Source organism: Scyliorhinus canicula, chromosome 4 (assembly GCF_902713615.1).
Source record: "Scyliorhinus canicula chromosome 4, sScyCan1.1, whole genome shotgun sequence".
In the NCBI taxonomy this organism is placed as follows: Eukaryota; Metazoa; Chordata; class Chondrichthyes; order Carcharhiniformes; family Scyliorhinidae; genus Scyliorhinus; species Scyliorhinus canicula.
This window is the reverse complement of record NC_052149.1, coordinates 71782269-71805462: the sequence shown is the minus strand read 5'-3', so window position 1 is coordinate 71805462 and position 23194 is coordinate 71782269. Positions and strand designations below refer to the sequence as shown.

The following is a 23194-nucleotide window of genomic DNA, read 5'->3' as shown; positions in this document are numbered from 1 at the left end:
TTACTAGATTATTGCTGCATGGCCAAGTTCACAACCGTCCATTATCACAGAACAGTGCCTGTCATTAGACTATTGATTGGTCATAGACTCTTTCATGTGGGACTATGAATTCCAATGTTTGCTGCTACAAGGTATTGTAGAAATGAATGAAATGTTTTGGTTACAAGGTTTTATTTAGTTGCAGGGATGCAAATGTGTTAATGTTTTTTTATGAATGAGTATTTATTTTACAATGTAGTGAAGTCTGTAATAGACATTTGGAACTTGATTTTATCTCATTGTCCCGAGATCTGCTGATAGTAGATCATCATCGTCATGGATCCTCAATCAGTTGGCATGATAGGTATAAGGGCAAAGAATGGCAGGGGTCATGAGTTGGCACTAACTTGGCATAGGCGCTTTATATTGCCATAAAGGGTGGATAGAGGGGTAGAGGTTAGTAAGGAGGATATAAGGGGGCCATGGGGTGGCATGGGAATTTTGTGAGGGGGAACTTTCTGTCTTTATTTTCCTCTGCCTTAGGAAAGGAGCTAAACAAGAGTGGAAAGAGAAACCATTTCAGAGCATGTGCCATGGACAATAATTGCCCACCCACAGCTAGAGTAATAGTTGAAGAACCGAAGACTAGAGAAGTCTTTGTTGCTCATGAGATTAGCACTATTGGTTTGGAAGACTTGGAATTAATTATACTTAAGGTATAGTCTGGCAATTAGTAAGATTTCAAATAAACATAGGGCACAAAGTAACAATATTCTGCTTCAGTGGCATCAAGAAATCATCAAGTGATTTCAAGTTAACAAAGGTGAAACTACTTATGTCAATGATTATCTTATATGGTGAGACAAGTCTCCCTATCAAAGTGAAAATTCAGGTCCCAGGTGGTTACTATAAAGGTAAGCTGGACTATGAACTAGCCAGAAGCATACCAATAAAACCTCTGTTGGGTACAAGGGCTTTCCTGGGCATAAACATCATTATGTAAAATGATGAAATCAATAGAACATTATCTATTGGAGTAACAGTATATGTGATCAATAATTATATACCAATAACCAAATACTAAAACATCCTTGGGCCTTCAGTGTTAAGAGTAGGAAAAGTTGAAGGAGACTACCAAAACAGGCTCAACGAGTCACAGATATGGACACTGCCATCATTAAGAAGAAGGTTCTGGGGAAACTGAAAGGTCTGAAGTTGGATAAATCACCTGACCAGATGGACTACACCCATCTCTCTAAAGGAGATTGTTAAGGAGATTGTGGAGGCTTTGAAGAATTCCGGCGGTGATCGACTTTTAGGTTGCGAATGCTGCCCGGAACCGGCCTTTAAATGCGAATGCTGGATTCTTCCCACCAGTGGCAGCAGAGTGCAGGTCACGCACCCGGGACGTACACTGACACTGTATACAAAGCTCCAGGGTCTCTGGTGTACAACCCATTAAGAACAAACTGAAATCAGGAATAAAGCAGTATAAAAATGATTCTTGAGGTATGCTTTTCTTAATTGTGCCAATGCAAATTAGGATGCAAAGCCGATGTGTATTATGTGTAGGGAAGTACTGGCAATGAGAATTGGATGATAACCATATGTGAATGAAATGAAATGAAAATCGCTTGTCACAAGTAGGCTTCAATTAAGTTACTGTAAAAAAACCCTAGTCGCCACATTCTGGCGCCTGTTGGGGAGGCTGGTACGGGAATTGAACCGTGCTGCTGGCCTGCCTTGGTCTGCTTTAAAAGCCAGCTATTTAGCCCAGTATGCTAAACCAGCCCTTGCAGACGTATTTTCAATTCTAAACTAACTGAACCTCAACTTGCAAGGGGGGTATGATGATTACTTTTTGCACTGTGATGAAATAGACGCTTTCCAAAAGGAATTGAAAGTTCGGCAAGTGCGAGTACAAAGCCAAAACTACTACATGTTCCCTACACTGCTACGACACATTGAAGAAAACAACATTAGTAAGAGAACTGCCAATGGACCGGCAAGCCTTATTCAGTCGCATCTGGCAGAGCTGATCAACAGTTTTTGTCCCTACTTTCCAGAGGAGAAGTTTGAGATTTTGAAAGAGAATAGATGGGTGAAAAATTATTTTGAGCTTGAGACCCCAGGGTCAATTGTTAACTTACAGCTGATTCCAAATGTAGAGACTCAGCTCCTGTGTCTCACCTGTGACAACACATTAAAAACAGGCCACAAGTCCCCGAGGCTGTCAGCATTCTGGAGCAGCATCTCTGAGGAATATCCAGTGCTGAGTAAAACAAACATTTTGTTATTATTGCCCTTCACTGTGACCTACATGTGCAAGATTGGAATTTCCGTCCTCACAAAGACAAAGACAGCACAAAGAAACCACTTGAACTCTGCACCTAATTTTTTTTTAAAAAATAATTTTTATTGAGATTTTCACTCTGTACCTAATATGAGCATTGCCCTCTCCTCCTCTGACCGTAAGACCATAAAATATAGGAGCAGAATTAGGCCACTCGGCCCATTTAGTCTGCTCCGCCATTCGATTGTGGCTGATATGTTCCTCATTCTCATTCTCCTCCCTTGTCCCCATAACCCCTGATCCCCTTATTAATCAAGAAATCCCCTTATTAATCAAGAACACCCGTATGCAGAAAAGCTGACCTCCACCCCAACAGGACCTATCTGTGGACAATCAGCGAGGCCAAGGCTAAAACATCCACCCCAGTCTGCAGTTCTGACAGGGCCGACACCTCAAATATGGCCCCTAGGGTCTCCATATCCATTTTCAATTTACCAACAATCTACCCAGCCCAGGGCAAGGCCTGAACATATGGACATGATTGGCCGGACCCCTCCCATACCCCTCCACTCCCACAAACAACCGGCTCATCCTCAACCTCGTTAAATGTGCCCAGTGCTCTACCATTAATTGAATCAACCCTAGTCTTGCACATAAAGTTATGCTGTTCACCCTGCGCAACACTTCACACCACACCCCTCCTCCAGTGCCATCCCCAACTCTTCCTCCCACCTGGCCTTAACCCCTTCAGCGATAAGATATCCTTTTCCAGAATCCTCCCATAGATCCCTGGTGTCTGACTGTCTCCACACAACTCTCCCCCCCACCACCATACCCACCACCAACAGCAGTCTCTCTAACAGTGAAGAGGGCAATATCACCGGGAAAATCGGAAAGACCTTCCTTGCAAAATCCTGCACCTGCATATACCAGAAAGTATCTGACTGTGGGAGGTATCCCAAACCTCTCCGTCAACCCCTCTAAACTGGCAAATCGCCCCTCCAGAAACAAATCCCTCAGTCCCACCGCTCCCTTATTCTCCCAGCCCTGGAACATAGCTGTGGTGAACCAACATTAACCCCACGAGGTCCATCCCTCCTTCCCCTGCCCACGCAAGAGGACGAAGAAGGTTTCGGCATGCGCCCGGGGTCATCCGACTACTGGCCAGCACCAGCACCGCCAGCATCGACATCGGCGACATCAGCACCGGCAGCACTGACATCGCCGCCACCGTTACGTCGCTCCCAGCGAACCGTATCGCCTGAATCTCTGACGGGCATTGGACTGTCAAAATGGACATTTTTTTTTTCCTTCCCCACTCATTTTATAAGACACTGTACATAATTCGCAACATTGTATATAGTTCCACACCACCCCCGCCGGACTCACTCTTAACAGGGGGTGACTGTTGTGAACCACTGTGTACACCTGTATTAGGGGATGTAAGGTAGGACCTGTACTACAGGTTCGCGGGTAGCCCCTGCTGCTGGCTCCGCCCACAAGGAGCCATATAAATATGCGTGTCCTCCATTGATCTGCCATTTCGCCAGCTGCAGTCGGAGGCCACGCAACTGACTGCAATAAAGCCACTGTTGTACCCGATCTGAGTCTTTTGTGCAATTGATCATGCATCAATAGCATCTAATCTAGCCGGTTCAAACAAGTGGTTTGCACAGATTGGCGTCATCTTCGACATCGTCCCTAGTTTAAAATGCTGCTGAAATTGCCTCCAACTCCTGAGTGTAGCTGCCACCACCGGATTGCCTGAGTATTTCCCAGGGGGAGAAAGGAAGTGGAGCCGTTACCAGCGCAAACCTTACATGACCTGACTCCATCTTTACCCAAATTACCTCCTGATCCCCGTACCAACTCAGTACCTTCTCGGCATTTGCTGTCCAATAGAAATAAATCAAAATCGACAGTGCCAAACTTCCACATTACCTTTCTGAAGCACCGTTTTCCAAATTCTGGCTACCTTGCCCACCCAAATAAACAAATAATGAACCACTCCACTTCCAGAAAGAATGTTTTTGGCAACAAAACTGGCAGGCATTGGAACAAAAATAAAAACTGTGGTAAAATATTCATCTTTATAAATTGAACCTGGCCTGCCAATGATAGAGGAAGGCTGTCCCACCTCTGTAGATCCACCTTGACACTCTCCACGGGGATCGTGAAGTTCAATTTATGGAGTTGGGCCCAATCACGAGTTACCTGCACCCGCAGATACCTCAAGTGGACAGTAGCCAAGTGAAATGACAACACCCCCAAATTTGCACCCTTCCCTGGATGAGAGACTGAAAAATACTCACTCTTCTCCAAGTTCAGCTTGTATCCCGCAAAAGACCCAAATCGAGTCAGCAGTCCTATTATATCCCCCACCGTGGGCACTGGGTCCGAGATATACAAAAGAAGGTCATCAGCATATAGGGAAACCCTATGCTCCCCCTGCCCACCCCTTATCTGACTGGAGGAGGGACATAGGACACCCCTGCCTCATTCCGCTATACAACTGAAAGTATCCCAAATGCAAACCATTCATACGGACACTTGCCTTAGACAACTTAACCCACATCACAAACTGTTCCAATACCGCAAACAAGTAACTCCACTCCACCCTATCAAAAGCCTTCTCTGTATCCAGCACTACAATAACCTCCTGCTCCCTCCCTTCCAACGGGGAGAGTACCACGTTCAACAGACGCCGCACATTCAAGGAAAACCACCTATCCTTTACAAACCTGCCTGGTGCCACCTGGCGAAGACACACCTCCAACCTGAGTGCCAGGGTCCTCATCTTTCTTGAATAAGAGCAAGATGGATGCCTGCCTCATTGTCTCCGGGAGCGTCGCCCTTGCCAGTGCATCTTCAAACATCTTCGCCAACAGTGGTACCAACCGGTGCACAAACTTCTCACAAAATTTCACTGGGATCCCATTCAGCCCCAGTGTCTTGTCTGTCTGCATTTTCCCTATAGTCGCCTGAACCTCCTCAATCCCCAATAGTTCCTTTAGCCCCACCCTATCCTCCTCCTCCACCCTAGGGCATTCCAATCCCACCAAAAACTCCACTGTATCCAACTCATCCCCTGGCGACTTTGACCTATTCAGCTTTTTGTAAATCTCCTCAAATGCCCTATTCACCTTCTTCGGTGCGGACACCAACCTCCCACTCACATCCCGTACCTACACAATCTTCCGGAGGCCACCTGCCACCTAAACTGGCCAGCCAACAGGCCTTTTACCCGCCTTAACTCAAGCACCGCTTTACCTGTGGACAACAGATTGAACTGTCTGCAGTTCCTTCCTTCTGGTCAAAAGCTCTGGGGTGGGATCATCCAAGTACATAGAACATACAGTGCAGAAGGAGGCCATTCGGTGCATCGAGTTTGCACCGACCCACTTAAGTCCTCACTTCCACCCTATCCCTTTAACCCAATAACCACTCCTAACCTTTAAGGTCACGAAGGACAATTTATCATGGCCAATCCACCTAACCTGCATGTCTTTGGACTGTGGGAGGAAACCAGATCACCCGGAGGAAACCCACGCAGACACAGGGAGAACGTGCAAACTTCGCACAGACAGTGACCCAGTGGGGAATTGAACCTGGGACCCTGGCGCTGTGAAGCCACAGTGCTATCCACTTGTGCTACTGTGCTTGCCATCAAACTCCAAAATTTCATAACAGCCGCTGGCGCTCCTCCCTTGCCTCATTCTCAACCTGAGCCTTATGCGAGATTATCTCGCCTCTGATCACCGCTTTCAAAGCCTCCCATAACACCGACGGTGACACTTGCCCATTTCTATTTAACCCCACGTATCTATCAATTACCCTCGCCACCTTCACGCAAAACCCCAAGTCCGCTAGCAACCCCACATCCAAACTCCATGCCGTCCATCGCACCTGCCCCCTCTCAAAGACCACAACCACCAGGTGTGGGACATGGTTGGAGATGATGATCGCTGGGTAGTCTGCTCTCTTCACCTCCGCCAACAAAGATCTCCTCACGATAAAGAATTTGATCCGTGAGTATAAGTTATGTACCGGAGAAAAGAAAGAACATTCTCAGGGCGGTACGGTGGGGCAGTAATTAGACTACTGCCTCATGGCGCTGAGGACCCAGGTTTGATCCGGGCCCTGGGTCACTGTCCGTGTGGAGTTTGTATATTCTCCCCGTGTCTGCGTGGATCTCACCCCCACAATCCAAAAATGTGCAAGCTATCAGATGAAGCAGGTCTTAAGATGGGCCATGCAGAATTGGGAGGTGCTGTGGGAAGGCAATGGTATTTGTATGTACCAGGATGTCATGTGGAGCTGGCAGGAAGAGTGTGGCCTTTAATAGAGCGAAGGCAGCATTTTTCAATAGTGTCAGGGTGGTCTACTCAGCGAGGCTGAGGGTCATGCATAACTCCAGAGATCATTTCTTTGAGTTAGCGGGGGCTCGTGAAGGCTGGAGGTCTGGGACTGAACGGAGAAGGACATTGGAACTTTGCAGTTGGCGTTGGATGAGATGGATATGTTCTGCTGCGTGTGCCCTTTAATGGGGGCGATTCTCCGAGCCCCACGCCTGGCCGGAGAATCGCTGCAACCGCACCACGACGGCCCGAAGACAGCACACGATTCTCTGAGGTGCGGAGAATCAGAGCCATTTGTGCCGGCACGGCGCCGGCAGCTGGAATCGGCGGGGCCGCCGATTCTCCGGCCCGGGTGGGCCAAGCGGCCGCACGGATACGACAGTCCCACCAGCGCCGTTCACCCCTGGTCGCCAGCAGGAACTCTGCGCGAACAATCGAGGGGAGGCCTGTGGTGGTGGTGGGGGGGGGGGGGGGGGGGGGGGGGGGGGGGGGCTCCGTCCCCGGGGAGGCGCCTCCGATGGGGTTTGGCCCGCGGTCAGGGCCCACCAATCGGCGGGCCGGCCTCTTCCCCACCCCGGGCCTACTTACCTGGGCAGCCGGCACCTGAACACCAACGCCATCTTGAGTCGGGGCTGACGCGCTGAAGAAGTCCCCCGCGCGTGCACAGGTTGGCGCGGCCCAACTGCGCCTGCGCGGGTTGGCACGGCGCCCATCTGGTGCCGGGAAGGGAGGCTGGAGCGGTATGAAACACTCCAGTGTAGTGAAAGCAAACCATCACAGCTCTTGGTGGCTCATTCACCCGCAGTCTAGATCAAAGTGATTGGTGGGGCCTATCCTGCTCGAAGGTGGGGCATTCTCCTACTCCCCAGCAGCTTCGGAAAACACTCCTTCGGCCTCGGATACTCTACATTGTCAGGTAGCCCCACAGTCCGGAGATTTTGCCATCGCAACCTGCTCTCCAGATCCTCAACCTTGGCCCTCAGGCCCTTAGTTCTGTCCTCTACCTTCAGCAACTCCACTTCTAGTGAGGTAAGCTGGTCGCGACAGTGCTTCCTCCACCCCCTTCAGCATCTCACCATGTTCCCACACTGTCTCTGACATCTTTCCAAGAGCCTCCTTTATCGAGATCAGCATGTCTTCCACCGATTTCTTAAGAGTGTCCATCATCTCCCTCCCATGCCGCACAAAATACTTGGCAAATTGCCACTCAAACTCCACTGCCATCACCTCAACCAGCATTTCCACAGTAATGAGCGTTGCCCCACCCGACGAGCTTGCTCCCGCCATTTTTCCTCCAAAAGAACAACGCACAATGATTGACTCTGTGGGCCGTCTAGCATGGGGCAGCATGGTAGCACAATGGATAGCACCGTTGCTGCACAATGGCAGGATCCCAGGTTCGATTCCTGGCTTGGGTCACTGGCTGCGCAGAGTCTGCCGTCTCCCGTGTCTGCACGGGTTTCCTCCGGGTGCTCCAGTTTCCTCCCCCACAAGTCCCGAAAGACGTGCTCTTGGGTGATTTGGACATTCTGAATTCTCCCTTGGTGTACCCAAACAGGCGGCGGAGTGTGGCGACTTGGGGCTTTTCACTGTAACTTCACTACAGTGTTAAGCCTACTTGTGACAATAAAAATTATTATTATTATAGATAAGGGCCAAAAACTGAGGACTCTAGCAGAAGCCACCCAACATGTGACCTCCACCTGCATTTCACCATCAGAAGCCCGGAAGGTGGAATTATACAGAATAGTTCTTTCTTCAAACTATTCTGTCAAATTCCACCATACAAGAACTCGGAACAGGAGTAGGCAATATAACTTCTCGTGCCTGCTCCACTATTCAATATGATCATGGCAGATCTCATCATGGCCTCATCTCCACCATCTTGCCTGTTCTCTGTAACTCTTCAACCCATTATTAATTAAAAATCTGTCTAACTCCTCCTTAAATTTACTCACTGTCCCAGCATCCACCGCACTCTGGGGTAGCAAATTCCACAGATTCACAACCCTTTGGGAGAAGCATTTTCTCCTTATCTCTGTCTTATATTTACTACCCCTTATCCTGAGACTATGACATTTTGTTTTAGAATACCCCATAAGACAAAGCATCAACTGTGCGTCTACTTTATCCATACTTTTTATTATCCCATATACCTCAATTTGATCCCCCCTCATTCTTCTAAATTCTAGAGAGTATAGGTTTAAACTGCTCAATCTCTCTTCATAAGACAAACCCCTCATCTCTGTAATCAATCCACTGAACCTCCTCCGAACTGCCTCCAATGACACCGCATCTTTCCTCAAATAAGGGGACCAAAACTGTGCCCAAACTCCTGAGGAGACTCACCTGTCGCATTAAAAGGAAGCAAAAATAATGTGTTGCGAAGGTCGGCTGACGTGGGTCGCAAAGGTTGGACGGTTGGTAAAAGTGGGTCCAGAAAAAAAGTTTGAAAAACACTAATCTACAGGACAGCTGATTGGCAGAAATAATTTTTATTTACTTTTTTTCAAATTCATTTTACGGGATGTGGGTGTAGATGGTTAGGCCAGCTTTTATTGCCAATTCTAGTTGCCCTTCAGAAGGTGGTGGTGAGTTGCCTTCTTGAACCGCTGCAGTCCTTCAGATGTAGGTACAGCCACTGTGATGTTAAGGAGGGAGTTCCAGAATGTTGCCCCAGTGAAGGAACAGTGATATATTTCCAAATCAGGGTGGTGAGTGACTTGGAGGGGAACTCCAGGTGGTGGGGTTCCCAGGTATCTGTTGCTCTTATCATTCTAGATGCTAGTAGTGGGTTTGGAAGGTGCTGTGATGAACCTCGGTCAGTTACTGCAGTGCATCTTGTAGATGGTACACACGGCTGCCATTGTTTGCCAGTCGTGGAGGGTTTGAATGTATGTGGAAAAATGAACGATCAAGCAGGCTGCTTTGTCCTGGATGGTGTTGAGCTTCTTAAGTGTTGGAGCTGCACTCATCCAGGCAAGTGGAGAATATTTCTTTACACTCCTGACTTGTGCCTGGTAGATGATGTGGAGATACCGGAGTTGGACTGCTGTCATGTGAGAGTACCTTTAAGAAATGGGTGCTTAAGAAATGAACCTTTAAGAAATGGGTGTTTATCGGTGATGTCAGAGTGTGGGTGGAGCTGGGCTGCCTGTCAGCTTTTTTACTTTCATTTTATGCTGTTTGCTGCAGGGTGCGTTTTAGTTTCGTTTTCAGTGTTGGAGCTGAAGCCAGACCAAGCAGGTCTACTGCTGTTCTCTCTGCCATCAAAAGACTATCTCTTGATCATTTGGTGAATTCAGAATTATAAATGTTTTCAGTAGTGACTTTAACCTCATATGCTTCTGTTAAAGGTTATGTTTTTTGTAAGTCTTCTGGATGTTAAAAGGACAGCGTAAGCATTACTTAGTGTTGTACTCTTTGGGGGTTGTATTTGAATTAATGGTTGCTAAGAAGTTCACTGTTCAGGGTCAAGCCAGGCTGGGGACTCGCGATATTTGGAGTTGAGGTGGAGCCGGGAGTGCAGGAGGCGAAAGAGGCCGGTGTTTTGGCCTTTGCATCCCTAGTAGCCCGGCGGAGGATCTTGTTGCAATGGAAAGATGCAAGACCCCCAAGCGTGGAGACCTGGATCAATGACATGGCGGGATTCATTAAGCTGGAGAAGGTCAAATTCGCCCTGAGGGGGTCGGTACAAGGGTTCTTTCGGTGGTGGCAGCCTTTCCTCGACTTTGTGGCTCAACGATAGGGAACTAGGTCAGCAGCAGCGGCAACCCAGCGGGGAGGGGGGGAAGGGGGGGGGGGGGTTCAGGGGGGTATTGTTTACGTTAATTTAATTTATTTTTAATTTATTTTGGTGTTCATCAGGTTTGGGGGGGTGGGGTTGCTCGTTATATGCGTTGTTACGGGTACGGGGGGGTGTTTATTATTGTTATTATTATTGTTTTGTTGTTATACATTTTTCAAAAATTTCAATAAAAAATTTTTTTTAAAGTTCACTGTTTGTTTTAAAAAGGTTAACTTGAATTCATAGAATAAACATTGTTTTGCTTTCAAAAATACTTTTCCATTTCTGCTGTATCACACCTGTAGAGTAGCCGTGTGCTCTCCATACCACAATCTATTAAAAGTTGTGGGTCAGGTGAACTCCATGCTACACTTTGGCGTTCTCTAAACCCTGACCCATAACACTGCAGTGAGCACAGTATTGAGCACAGCACAACAGTTGTTGTAAGACTTCTTACTTGTAGATGAAGGACAGACCTTGGGGGGGTCAGGAGGTGAGTTACTCACAGTAGGATTCATAGCCCACGGCTAGCTCTGGTAGCCACAGTATTAATATGGCTAGTCCAGTTCAGTTTCTGATCAATGGTAACCCCCAGGATGCTGATTGTGCAAGTAAACTCTGCCACAAAGTTATCAAACTCACGTCAATGAGGGGCTCCCTTTCTTCATTGTGGTTTTCGGACGATTCCAACAAGATTCCGGACAAACAGGGCTGGGGCTACCTCGCCGCTCGACAGCTCTTTCTCGAAGCTGCTTGCTGTGTTCCTAAGCGACGGGTTGTTGTCAGGGGCGGGGCCGCTACCGTTACCACAGTTACAGCCCCGCCCCCTCACTCCGCCCATCTCCGCAAGAAACCTCGATTTGATTGGCCCGCCCTTCCAAGGAAACCATCCGGCGCTCGCTGTCGTTGAAAGCAGACATTTTAAAAGTACTTTTGATGCCAGGCGATTTAAGCTATTTTCAAATCGTGTCGACAGAAGTAAACCGCGCACGGTCGGTATCACTTGACAGGTATGGGAGGCAGATTGTTTTCGGATCCAATCAGCGAACTCGTTGGGTGGCGGGCTTTTGGGGGGGGAGGAGGAAGAAGAGAGGCGGGCGGAGGAGGAAGAGAGGCGGGCGGGCGAACGAGCACATCCGGGTCAAGGTATGACCTCAATCCCCGACCCGAAATTAGAAAATGGCGGAGGTAAGGCGGACCCGTCACTAGACTTATCTATTCACAAAAAAATAAAAGTTAATTTTAAAATCTTATTTTTAATACTTGTTTCCAAACTTTATCTCCATTGATATCTGAATGCAAATCAGTGTGTTTTTTTAAAGGAAATACAATTTTAAAGAGGAAACATCCAAGTGATAAACTTTTTCTGCGTTTTCCCTTTGACTTAAAATTATTAAGTTGTGGAAATATTATTGGGCACTGTGCCGGAGCCTGGCTTCGCGGCGCGCTTTTTTTCCCCCCATGTTGAAGTTCCGTCCATATCCGCTAGGCCTTATTTGGGTATTTTTTTCCCTCGTAGAATTTACCTCTTTATTTTTAAAGGAAAATAACTGTTTTTCGTAAAACGATCTCCGACCAAAAAATTGCAGCATTTATTTTGAAACTTAAGCAGCTACTAATAAGCTTCCGCTTCAGGTCTAATGAGAAATTCCGCCAGCTCCATCCAGCCTCCTGTAAAAGCAAACTTTTCCCTCACCCCCCCCGCCCCCATTCCTATCCGTGATATCTCAGTCAGGCGTCTAACTTTTTCCTTTGTATATTTATCATTACTTCGAAATTTGTTTTTTTGGGGGGAGTGTTGGTTTGTGAATGCGTTTAAAACATTTGTACGTGGGGTTTCCGCGGTTTTTGTAACTTATAAAAATGCCATTGTCTTTTGATGTGGAAAATTGCTTTTGTTTAAATGTTTTCAGTAGTTAATTTATTTTTAATCTTCTTTAAAGTTTTATTTTTAAATTACAGCCTTCCGTTGGAAGCTCGAGCCCAGGTACAGTAAATGCGAACTTTCTTTAAGGTCTGTATTTACAGTAAAGCTGGTAGCTATATTTCAGTGATTTGTGGAAATAAATAGTGTTGCAAATTGCACATATCTTAAAACACACAATTAAGTATTTATGGTGGATTCTACATAACCCTATAAATACATATTCCCAAAAGCAGGGATTTGTTTTACTTTTAGCATGAACTCTGATGATTTGCTGCAAATTTAATTTTGTAATAATTCTGGCAGGGCAGCACGGTGGCACAGTGGTAGCACTGCTGCCTCACGGCGCCGAGGTCCCAGGTTTAATCCCGGCTCTGGGTCACTGTCCGTGTGGAGTTTGCACATTCTCCCCGTGTTTGCGTGGGTTTCGCCCCCACAACCCAAAGATGTGCCGAGTAGGTGAATTGGCCACACTAAATTGCCCCTTAATTGGAAAAAATGAATTGCGTACTCTAAATTTATTTTAAAAATAATAATTCTGGTAGAGTTATGCAGTTATGGTTTACAGGGTCATATCAATGCTGCAGTGCTAAAGTCAAAATTGTATTAAATATTCAGAAAGCATGTTCTAGTATTAAACGGTGATGTGTAACTGCTGAAAAGTCAAAAACATTACATTGTTCTTCCTTCACCTCACCATCCCTCAAAAACACCTGAAGGGGGTTCAGCAGGTTCGGAGGACCATGATTTTGATCCATCTGCTGATATGCTTGTGCATGATTTTGATGATGAACGAACACTTGAGGAAGAGGAAATGATGGAAGGTGACAATAATTTCAGCTCAGAAATTGAGGATCTTGAAAGGGTAAGTTCTCTAACTAAATTCTCTAATTATACAAGAATGCAGATTTGATCATTGATCAGAATGATCGCATTCCATTTTGAAATTCTCAATTTTGCATGTATGACGAATGGCGAAAATATTTGTTTATTTTAAGACAATTGAAAAAATGCTTATCATTTACTCATTGTTCACTTACCCACAACATGCAGCCTTGTCAGACCTAGCCATATCCGCTCATATTTTGCTTCAAAATTTAAAACCCTGTAATTTTATTCACTTCTTATTTGCCCTATTGTTACATTGATCGGTTTGACCTTTGGTCGACTTTCCAGTCGATACCAGCTAAATTTAAATCTCTGAGCAGCAATCAGTTTATCCATTATCGTTGGCGTTGTCATTTATTCTTGTGCAAATAACCGTTTTCTCTTATACTGTGCACATAGTGGATTTAGCTGAATAATTCCATTGCTTTTAACGTGGAAGAAAATTGTAGGAAAATCACTTTTCCTAAATAAATGTTTATTGTAACTCTTGGTCCCTAAAAAGGAAGTTCTAAATATTTGTGATAACATATTGTGAACTGAAAAGCAAGCATGAAGCTTGTCTGTTAAATGTACTAAAACTATGCTGAAACTAGAAGTTGAAGCACTAAGCGTTCAGGGGGAAAGGTCATGATTGTGGAGTTTTGCTCGAAAACTTTTAATTCTCTTTTTATTGGATGTTGTTGTGTTATCAGAAACCTGCATGAAAAAGCTTTGGTAGGAAAATATTAAATGAAGTTAATATTTATCTGGGGAAGTTCCTATTTCTTCCACATCTGAAATCAGTTTACCAACTAAATAAGCAAAGTCCACTTCCATCTTTTAAAAAAAAAATTGATTTCTGTGATCACAGAAATGAAGATAACAGATTAAAGAAGCGATGCGTAATGGTCAAGTTATCACCATATTAACAAGACTTGGAAATGTGAAATGCAGTGAATTCCTGGCAATTATTAACACAAAAATAATGTAATTGAGCTATTCAAGCTTTCCAATGCAGTTTTATAAATTGCTTTATTGTTATTGGTTAATTGATGTTGACCTGTTTTCACACTGGTTGTTGATGCTTGTGCAAGCTGTGCTCATTGGTCAGTATCCCTCATGTGTGATCTTCTAATGAGATTAATGATTTGTGATATCGTAAGGTTTATGAAGGGGATATTCATTCGTTTACAAATGGATCCACATTTAAAAGTCTATGAATTGGATTCTAAATATGGAAGAAATTACTTGGGCTCATGAAAAGGAAAATGTTTCTGTTCCGCAGCACAGAATGGGATAGAAGTTATTTTTAAGTTATTTATGAGATGTGGGTGTTACACAGAACAGTACAGCACCGTACAGGCCCTTCGGCCCATGATGTTGTGCTGACCATTTATCCTAATCTAAGATCAACCTAACCTACACCCTTTCAATTTAGTGCTTTCCATGTGCCTGTCCAAGAGTCACTTAACTGTCCCTAATGACTCTGACTCCACCACCTCTGAATGGAAATGAACACTGAAATCACTGTTGCCCTTCTCCCATCTCTTGACCATTTGATGAAAAGCTCATTGATGAAACAGTTGAAAATTACTTGTGCATACGAGACTATTATGGGTGGCACAGTGGTTAGCACTTGCTTCACAGCACTAGGGTCCCAGGTTTGATTCACGGCTTGGTTCATTGTCTGTGCAGAGTCTGCACATTCTCCCCGTGTCTGCGTGTTTCTGACTAGCTGTTTCAGGTCCCCCATATGTTAGTGAGGAGGACTTTGATCTACTGAGCTGGATGTGCCTTTGCTATGACAAATACTGAAGTTGATGCCAGGTAGTTCGGGTGGTTTTATTCTCAATTACCTTTCCTAATGGCTTGATGCCACTGAATAGCTTGTCTGGCCTATTCAGTGTGCATTTAATGTTGGCCTGGATCAGAGAAGCCAGACCAGGTAAGGGCAGAATATTTACTTCTGTTAAGGACTTCGGTGAAATAGATGGTTTTAACATGTTTGGTACTTTCACTATCACTCTGCGTTGGTCGCATCAACCATTTATTATGCAGGCTAGCTTTTATTCTGGACCTATTTGATTAATAAGTTGAAGTTCCCCAGTTACCATGGTGGGATTTGAGTTAAGTCTTGTTATGAACCATTACCAGACCGTCCAAATTGTTGGTGAGATCTAGTTAGAAATTTTGTTTAAAGTAGACAAAGTTCAAGACACTTGTTCAGAGAATAAAGCCATATCATTCCATGGGTTTTAACTTTTACTACACACGCTAGATATTTTAATCTTTCTAACATTCAGGATTAATGTGAATGAACAGGAAAACTGCTGGAACACATAACGCTGCGTAATAAATAGCAGATGCAACCAAAGCAGTCTAAAGATTTCTCAACAGCCCACCCATGGGCAGCACGGTAGCACAGTGGTTAGCACTGTTGCTTCACAGTGGCAGGGTCCCAGATTCGATTCCCAACGTGCGTCACTGTCTATGCGGAGTCTGCACGTTCTCCCCGTGTCTCTGTGGTTTCCTCCCACAAGTTCCGAAAGATGTGCTGTTGGGCGAATTGGTCATTCTGAATTCTCCCTCCCTGTACTCAAACAAGTTCCGGACTGTGACGACTAGGGGCTTTTCACGGTAACTTCATTGCAGTGTTAATGTAAGCCTACTTGTGACAATAAAGATTATTAATTATACATCAGAAAACAGAATCAACTAATTTTATCAAAATCTATCCCTCTTGGTCCTGAAGAATCCCAATTTTCACCTTGAAAATCTAACTTGGGAATTCTCTCCTGAAGTCGCTCCAACTTGGACGGTCTAATGACGGCCCAGGGTTTCGGTCTCATCTCCCAAGATTCCGTTCCCCTAGATTGCTGAATATGCACTAAATTATAGATTCACAAGCACAACAGCTCTTTTTCATATTTGGACACTAAGGGGCAATTTAGAATGGCCAATTCACCTAACCTGTCTGTCCTTGAATTTTGGGAGGGAACCCATGGGGAGAAGTGCAAACGATTAAGGGCATTTAAATGGTCATTGGATAAACATATGGATGATAATGGAATAGTGTAGTTGGGCTTTAGATTGGTTTCACAGGTCGGCGAAACATCGAGAGCCGAAGGGCCTGTACTCCGCTGTAATGTTCTATTCTATTCCACACAGATAGTTATCCAAGGCCAGAATTATACTCTGGTCCCGAGCGCTGTGAGGCAGCAATGCTAATCACTGTGCCACAATGCCGCCCAACTTCAGCTCTTTGAGTGCACCAAGCAGGACACTACTACTCCAAAAGGGTAGTTTCACCTCCACAGTCTGCAGCACAGAGTAACAAACCTTCTGCATTCTTGGATCTTCAGGGCTTTCTCTGAGCCTTCTCCAATTTGTTTGCTAACTGCAGCCCTTTCTCTGCTCCTCTCAACTTAACTGGCCTCTCTTTATCCACTGTATGTGAGTCTTGCCTTCAATGGTGCTCTGCTCCCTGTAACATGATCTACGTTTTTGTGCCATTTTTCTTTATGCATAGTCGGGTTAGGCCAAATAATTTTTAAAATGCAGAACTGTGTGCAAATGCAGCCTGCTCCCTGTCTGCACATGTGTAGAAAAAGTGAGATCTGTGGGACTTTGGAGTTGAACAGGGGTTGGGAACTCTTAAGTCTTGATTTCATAACAAATCTCCAAATAATTGTTCGATGCCATTCGTCCAATAACATAACAATGCTGCCATGCCTGTCATGGTTTATTGTGATCCCCTGGTTTGCCAACATGCTTGAGATTGGAAAATTTGGAATAGGGAGCCCTACTCGGGATACATCTGAGGAATATAACACTTCAATTACAATTCCCATTATGTTCTTTTTTTTTTGTTCCCCCAATTCCTCTTCGAAAAGCAATGACTGAATCATTGAACAGTTGCAACACATTTGGCTAGTTGTCGGTGCAGGCTCGCTGCAAAAGCAACTCGCCCAATCCACTCTTCCATCTTTCCCTGTAATCCTGAATTTTCTTTTCTTATCTGATAATTATAAATTCTCTTTTGAAAGTCTTAATTGAATCTGCCCACCACCGCACGCTCTTTACCTGTGTGTTCCAGGTTCTAACCACTCACTACATAGACAACATTTTTTCTCATGTTAGTGTTAGTTCTGAGACAGTTCATAGGAGCCAGATGCCCTGGATCTCCGATGAGCCTAAAGTGTGAGTATCCATAGGCTATTTGACATGGGGCACTTTGGCCAAACCCAACTTCACCCTTAATTGACGTTAATGTGTGCACTTTCCAGCAGGAGTTATTGTATAATGATCAGAAGCATTTTTCAAATACCAGTGCATTGGATATTTTTGACTGTTGAGAGCCCTTGATGTTATCTTATCACTTCTATGGAATGAGCATAGCAACATCGCTAAGTTGTGCCACTAGTTGACTTTAGTATAGGTTTGGGTTTCTTGTGTGTTTATTATTGGGAAATTAATGTTTTTCAAATAGAGTGCAGATTTAATTCCAGTTGATTTTTTTATTTTAGTCCAAATCTTGATTGGGAGAAAAAAAGTTTTTGTCATTAAATTGGTTCTCACAGTGACATGGTTACTGTAATCCATATGGAACTCGGTCATAGATTATTTTAAAAGTTTGAGGGGGTGGCTGTCGTTTGCTAATACGCATTGTCACTGGAATGTCACTTTAAGAAATGTTTGTCTGCTCATGTGGCTGTAGTGATGTCAGAGTGTGGGTGGAGCTGAGCTCTGGCTATGCTTTTTAGTTTCGCTTTGAGGAAAAGCTTGGGTGTGTCAATTTTTTTTTGTTTAGTTTCGTTTTTAGTGTTGGAGCTACAGCCAGCCAAAGAAGGTATCATTTTGATCTCTCTGCAATCTAAAGACTATCTGTAGATCATTTCATTGAATTCCGAGTGATAACTGCTCTCAGTAGAAAATTTAAACCTGATGTGCTTCTTTTAAAAGGTTTTTTTTGTCTTATGGATGAAAGTTTAAGGATTACTTAGTGTTGTATTCTTTGGGGGTTGTATTTGAATTGATAATTGCTAAGGTGTTCATTTGTTTGTTTTAAAAAGGTTATCTGAGTTCATAGAATAAACATTGTTTTGCTTAAAAAAATACTTTGAGTTCTGCTGTACCACACCTGTAGAGTGGGCTGTGTGCCCGCCATACCACAATCTAGTAAAAGTCGTGGGTCAGGTGATCTCCATGGTATACTTTGGAGTTCTCTTAACCCTGGCCCATAACAGTACGAAATATCAAATGCTTAATACTGAAGAATACAATAGTTGCCTTTTGATCATGTTGATTTACATATGCATCTGGACACTTATCACTGTATACTTCTGGCCATCATTTGCCCTGGTAAACTGTTTCAAATTCCCTTCGCAGTTATGTGCTTGGTCACTAAACAATGTAGACTGAGAGAGTTTGGAACTATACTGACCTGCATTTATGTGAATAGTGAATGTCTCCAGAGTTGCAACTGACCGAGCCAGATCGAATGGTTTAATTTGACTTTAACATCGCTCGTCTGACACACGCGCGCACACACAAATACACACACACACATCCTCTTCACCCTCCCCCCACCCACGTAAAAGTCCTTGACTGTCAGCATCCCCCTGTCCTGTCTCAATTTTTTTGAAAGTAGTGTATGCGAGACATCTCGGTCAAACCAAAATGATGCCTCATCTGGTTCCATGTCCTTGGTGTAGCTACCACCACTGGGCAGGATATGTATTTCATTGGGGGGGGGGGGGTGTGGTTGCGCTGACGTGGGGAGGGCTCGGAGGGTCTTTCCCTTACTGATTCCTCCATCCGCACCCATTTGTGTATCCATCCCCTCTCTCTGCTGTTGCTTCCCAGTGGTAGTATTGTAAATTTGGTAATGCCAGGCTGCCCATGTCTCTTTGTCCACCCTGGCCTTGAACAAAATTACCTCACCCCTCACCACCGCCTATAGAGCCTTCCAGACGACTGCCTTCGACACCTCACCCATACAGTTGAAAGCTACGTATTCCTTAATTACCTTTTCAATTTTCTCACAGATTACTTGGTTCCCCAAAAGCCCCACACCCAGTTTCCACCCTGGCCTCTGCGCTACCCCCTTCTCCAGCACCATATCCACCCAATGTGGAGCGTGATCTGACACTGCAATTGTAGAATATTCCGACCCCTTGACTCCAGCCAGCAAAGCCTTTCCCACCAAAAAAAAGGCGATCCGCGAGTATACCTTATGGACTGCTGAGAAAAATGAGTACTCCCCTTCCCTTGGGTGCAGGAACCTCCAAGGATCCACCCCTCCCATTTCCACCATTAGCCCACCCAGCGCCTTTGCCCCCCCCCGATGGGACCAGCCAGCGCGGCTGTGATCTGTTCAACCTTGGCTCCTGCACCAAGTTGCAGTCCCACACCCCCACAATCCGTTTGTGTGTCCAAGTTGGAAATGGCCCAAACACCTTCTTCGCGAATCCCACATCATCCCAATTGGGACCATATACACTTAACAGCACCACCAGTCTCCCCTCCAGTGCCCCTGTCACAATCCCATTGATCACAACCCCCTGATCTGCCACCACCTTCTCCTCCCATCTGGAAGCGTACCCTTTTGCTGACCAACACCGCTACCCCTCGAGCTGTTCCATCAAATCCAGAGTGAAACACTTGGCTAACCCAGCCCTTTTTAAGTCTCACCTGGTCCTTCACCCTCGAGTGAATCTCCTGCAGCATTGCCACATCGGCGTTCAAACTTTTAAGATGCGCAAGCACCCTTGACCTCTTGACCGGACCTCCTAGCCCTCTCACGCTCCATGTGACTATCTTTACTGGGGGTCTCTCACCCCCCTCCCTCCCTCACCTTTTTATCCACCATCGTAATACCACCGGGCCCTGCCCCATAAGCCTGATCCGCCCCTGTCCATTGTTAACATCGAACCCCCCTACATTTCCCCCTGAAACAACAGCCCCCAACATCCATCTCCCCCCCCCCCCCCCCCCTCGCTCGCCTCGAAAGCCCATTGAAGCCTGCTATCCATGCTCCAACGTCCGCAGCCCTCCTCTCACCTCCGTTCACTAGCTGACTTTAGTTAGCTAGTGTGGGTGCCCCCCCCCCGCCAAGACGTATCGTCCCCTTCCACCCAGTCCCAGAGAAAGAAACAACAAAACAAACCCAACAATCCAACCCCTACAATTCACTAACATAACATTTAACCGTCGCAACACAGAATGCCAATCAACCCACCATTAACTTGAACTCTAACAATGCAAAGAGAAGTAAATTACAATACAAATCCGTAAAAAGAAAGTTGTAACATTTATACATTTTCCAGCTGTTCAAACACAGTCCACAGTCTCTCTTCCAGTTCCGCTCTTCACGTCTGTCCCAAGTCTTCTGCCCTCATGAACGCCTCAGCCGCCTCCGCTGTCTCAAAATAAAAGTCTTTGGCGTTATACGTTACCCTCAACTTTGCTGGGTACACCATACCAAATTGCACCCCCTTCTTGTACAACGTCGCCTTGACTCGCCCAAACGTCGCTCGTCTTTTTGCCAACTCCACCGTCGAGTCCTGGGAGATCCGAATCGCAGTACCATCCCATAGCACCTCCCGCTTATGTTTCGCCCAGCTTAATACCATCTCCTTCATGCAAAACTTACGGAAACAGATCATTACTGCCCTTGGCGGCTCGTTCACTTTGGGCTTCGGCCTTAATGACCGATGAACTTGGTCTACTCCGTACCGGGAGGGATTCTCGCCCTCCCCCATCAGCTCCGCCAACTTCTTAGCAAAGTATTGTGTTGGTCTTGGGCCCTCTGTCCCTTCGGGCAAGCCCACAATTCTCAAATTGTGCCGCCTTGAGCGGTTTTTCAAGTCTTCAAGCTTTGCTTGGAGTCCTCTGTTAACCTCCACCAGCCTCCGCAGCTCGTCCCCCATCGAGGTGACCTGGTCGCTGTGTCGTGACACGGTCTCCTCCACTTCCTTCATCTTCTCGCCCTGCTCTCTCACCTCAGCCAATGCCCTTGTCATCGCCACCTCCACCGGGGTGATTGCCTCTTCCACCAATGACTTCAATACAACCGCCGTCTCCTTCCTCAAGGCCTCCATGTGCCTCGCAAACTGTTTTTCCAGCTCCATGGCCATCACCTCGGTCATCTTCTCCACCGTAAGTAGTGCGGCCCCACTTTGCAGTTCGGCTTCCGCCATCTCGTCAACGCTTTTGTTCGTCTTCTCCTTCAGTGGTGAACCCGTGTTTCTTCCTTTCTTCGCCGCTGCTCTTTGCATCCTTTAGCAGCTTATTGTTTTTTATTTTCTTTCTTTTCTCTTCTTTCCCCCTTCACCCTCCTGTCCTTCATCAATCTGAATTCTTCTTTATTTTTGAAAAAAGGGGAGAGAGAGAAAAAAACTTTCACCAAACATCCTTAAACCTTCTTTCTTCCTGCTCTACATTCACCCAGAGCTCTCCTGGGACCAGGCTTCAGCCTTCCTTCTTCCTCCTAGGTGGGAGCCATCCGATGTGGAGCACCCTACTTACATTATACCCTGGCCTTGGGCCTGCCGCCTCGGCCTCCTCGTAGCTCCGCCCCCGCTGCTCCGACCTCCACGCCGCGCTGGGCCCAGCGTCTCTGCCAACCGACACCCACGCGGGGTTCTTCGCCGGTTTTTAAACCGGCCCTGCTGGCTGCCTGTGACGGCCCCAAAGGCCGGCAATAGCCAGGGGGGTGGGTAAGTGTTGACTCGGGGATTTCCCGAAACTCGTGGCCACCGGCGGGAGCTCTTCTTGCTGCGGTCCACGCCACCGGAAATCCACTTCCTCTTTTAGGTTGGTCAGATGCCATTCGTGGATCTGTGTCCTTTCCTGGGCTATTTGGATCCCCAGGTAGTGGAATTTCTTTTGGGCTAATTTGAATAGGAGTCCCTCCAGCTGTGGCCCTCCCTCCCCCGTTTGGGTTCACCAGGAATGCCTCGCTCTTGCCCAGGTTAAGTTTATAATCCAAGAAGGTTCAGAAATTTTTCAGGAGCTGCATGATTGCTCACAGGCCTTCCTGTGGTTCCAAGACGTAGGGGAGCAGATCATCCGCATAGATTGAGACTCTGCTCACTGCTTCCCCTTTGGATGCCCTTCCAGCTTTTTCATCTCGCAGAGCGATCACCAGGGATTCAATTGCTCGGGCAAATAGGAGTGGGGACAGTGGGCATCCCTGCTGTGTACCTCTGTGCAGCTGGAAGTATTCCAAACTGGTGGTATTGGTTCGAATGCTCGACTTGGGGTGTTGTACAGGATTTTCACTTGGGGCGTGAAGCCTGCTCCTAGCCCAAACAGCTCCAGTACCTCAAGAAGGCATTTCCATTTGACTCTGTCGAAGGCTTTTTCTGAGACGATCACCTCTTTGGGGGGAGGGGAGAATCTGGTCCTCTACGGCCACCTCTGGTATGCAGTTCTCCAACCTCTTGGCCAGAATCTTTGCATCTACATTTAGCAGCTAAATGGGTCTGTATGATCTGCATTCTGGTGGGTTGGATATTTTTGGGTATCAGCAATATCGTGGCCTGTGTTAGCATGGAAGGCAGGGTGGCCCTCGCCGGCAAGTCTGCGAACATGTCCCTTGGATGTGGGGCCAGGGCAGGTGCAATGTATTTATAGAAGTCTGCCGGGAAGCCATCGGGTCTCAAATGTCCGTCTGATATTGGTTCCGTTATCAGTCTGCCTCTGCTGTCTTTTATGTGCACTATTTCCCTCGTGGTTGCCTGCTTTCTCAGCTGGTGAGCCAATAGACAACCAGCCTTTCCTCCGTGCTCGTAGAAGGTCCCTTGTGTTTGGCAGAGTTGGTGTACTGCTCCACCATACCCTCTGCTGAGAATATAAGGCAGGAGGTACACCACCTGCCAGTGTCTGACAAAAATAGTTAACTTGCAGATGAACCCTCATTGTCTACCCCACTCCCACCAAGTTTTGTGCTCCCTTCTGCCAGAAGAGGAAGCAGAGAGGAG

General features: G+C 46.2%; 2 protein-coding genes across 10 annotated transcripts in view; one reads left to right on the top strand and one right to left on the bottom strand.

The window, feature by feature from the left end:
- The window catches only part of dnai4 (dynein axonemal intermediate chain 4), a 277873-nt gene extending 266580 nt beyond the window's left edge, over nt 1–11293 (bottom strand). Inside the window, 1 exon segment of the mRNA XM_038794441.1 lies at nt 11060–11293. Coding sequence (XP_038650369.1) covers nt 11060–11085 — 26 coding nt within the window. The 5' untranslated portion in view covers nt 11086–11293.
- LOC119964669 (mesoderm induction early response protein 1-like) overlaps nt 11288–23194 on the top strand; it is a 79420-nt gene continuing 67513 nt past the window's right edge. For 4 of the 9 annotated variants that reach the window (XM_038794444.1, XM_038794446.1, XM_038794442.1 and 1 more), the window contains exons 1-3: nt 11305–11427; nt 12361–12404; nt 13061–13206. In XM_038794444.1, coding sequence (XP_038650372.1) covers nt 11354–11427; nt 12361–12404; nt 13061–13206 — 264 coding nt within the window. In that variant the 5' untranslated portion in view covers nt 11305–11353. Of the gene's footprint in view, nt 11428–11538; nt 11606–12360; nt 12432–13060; nt 13207–23194 lie in introns of those variants that run through there. The other 5 variants (XM_038794447.1, XM_038794449.1, XM_038794445.1 and 2 more) reach the window with 5 other exon arrangements.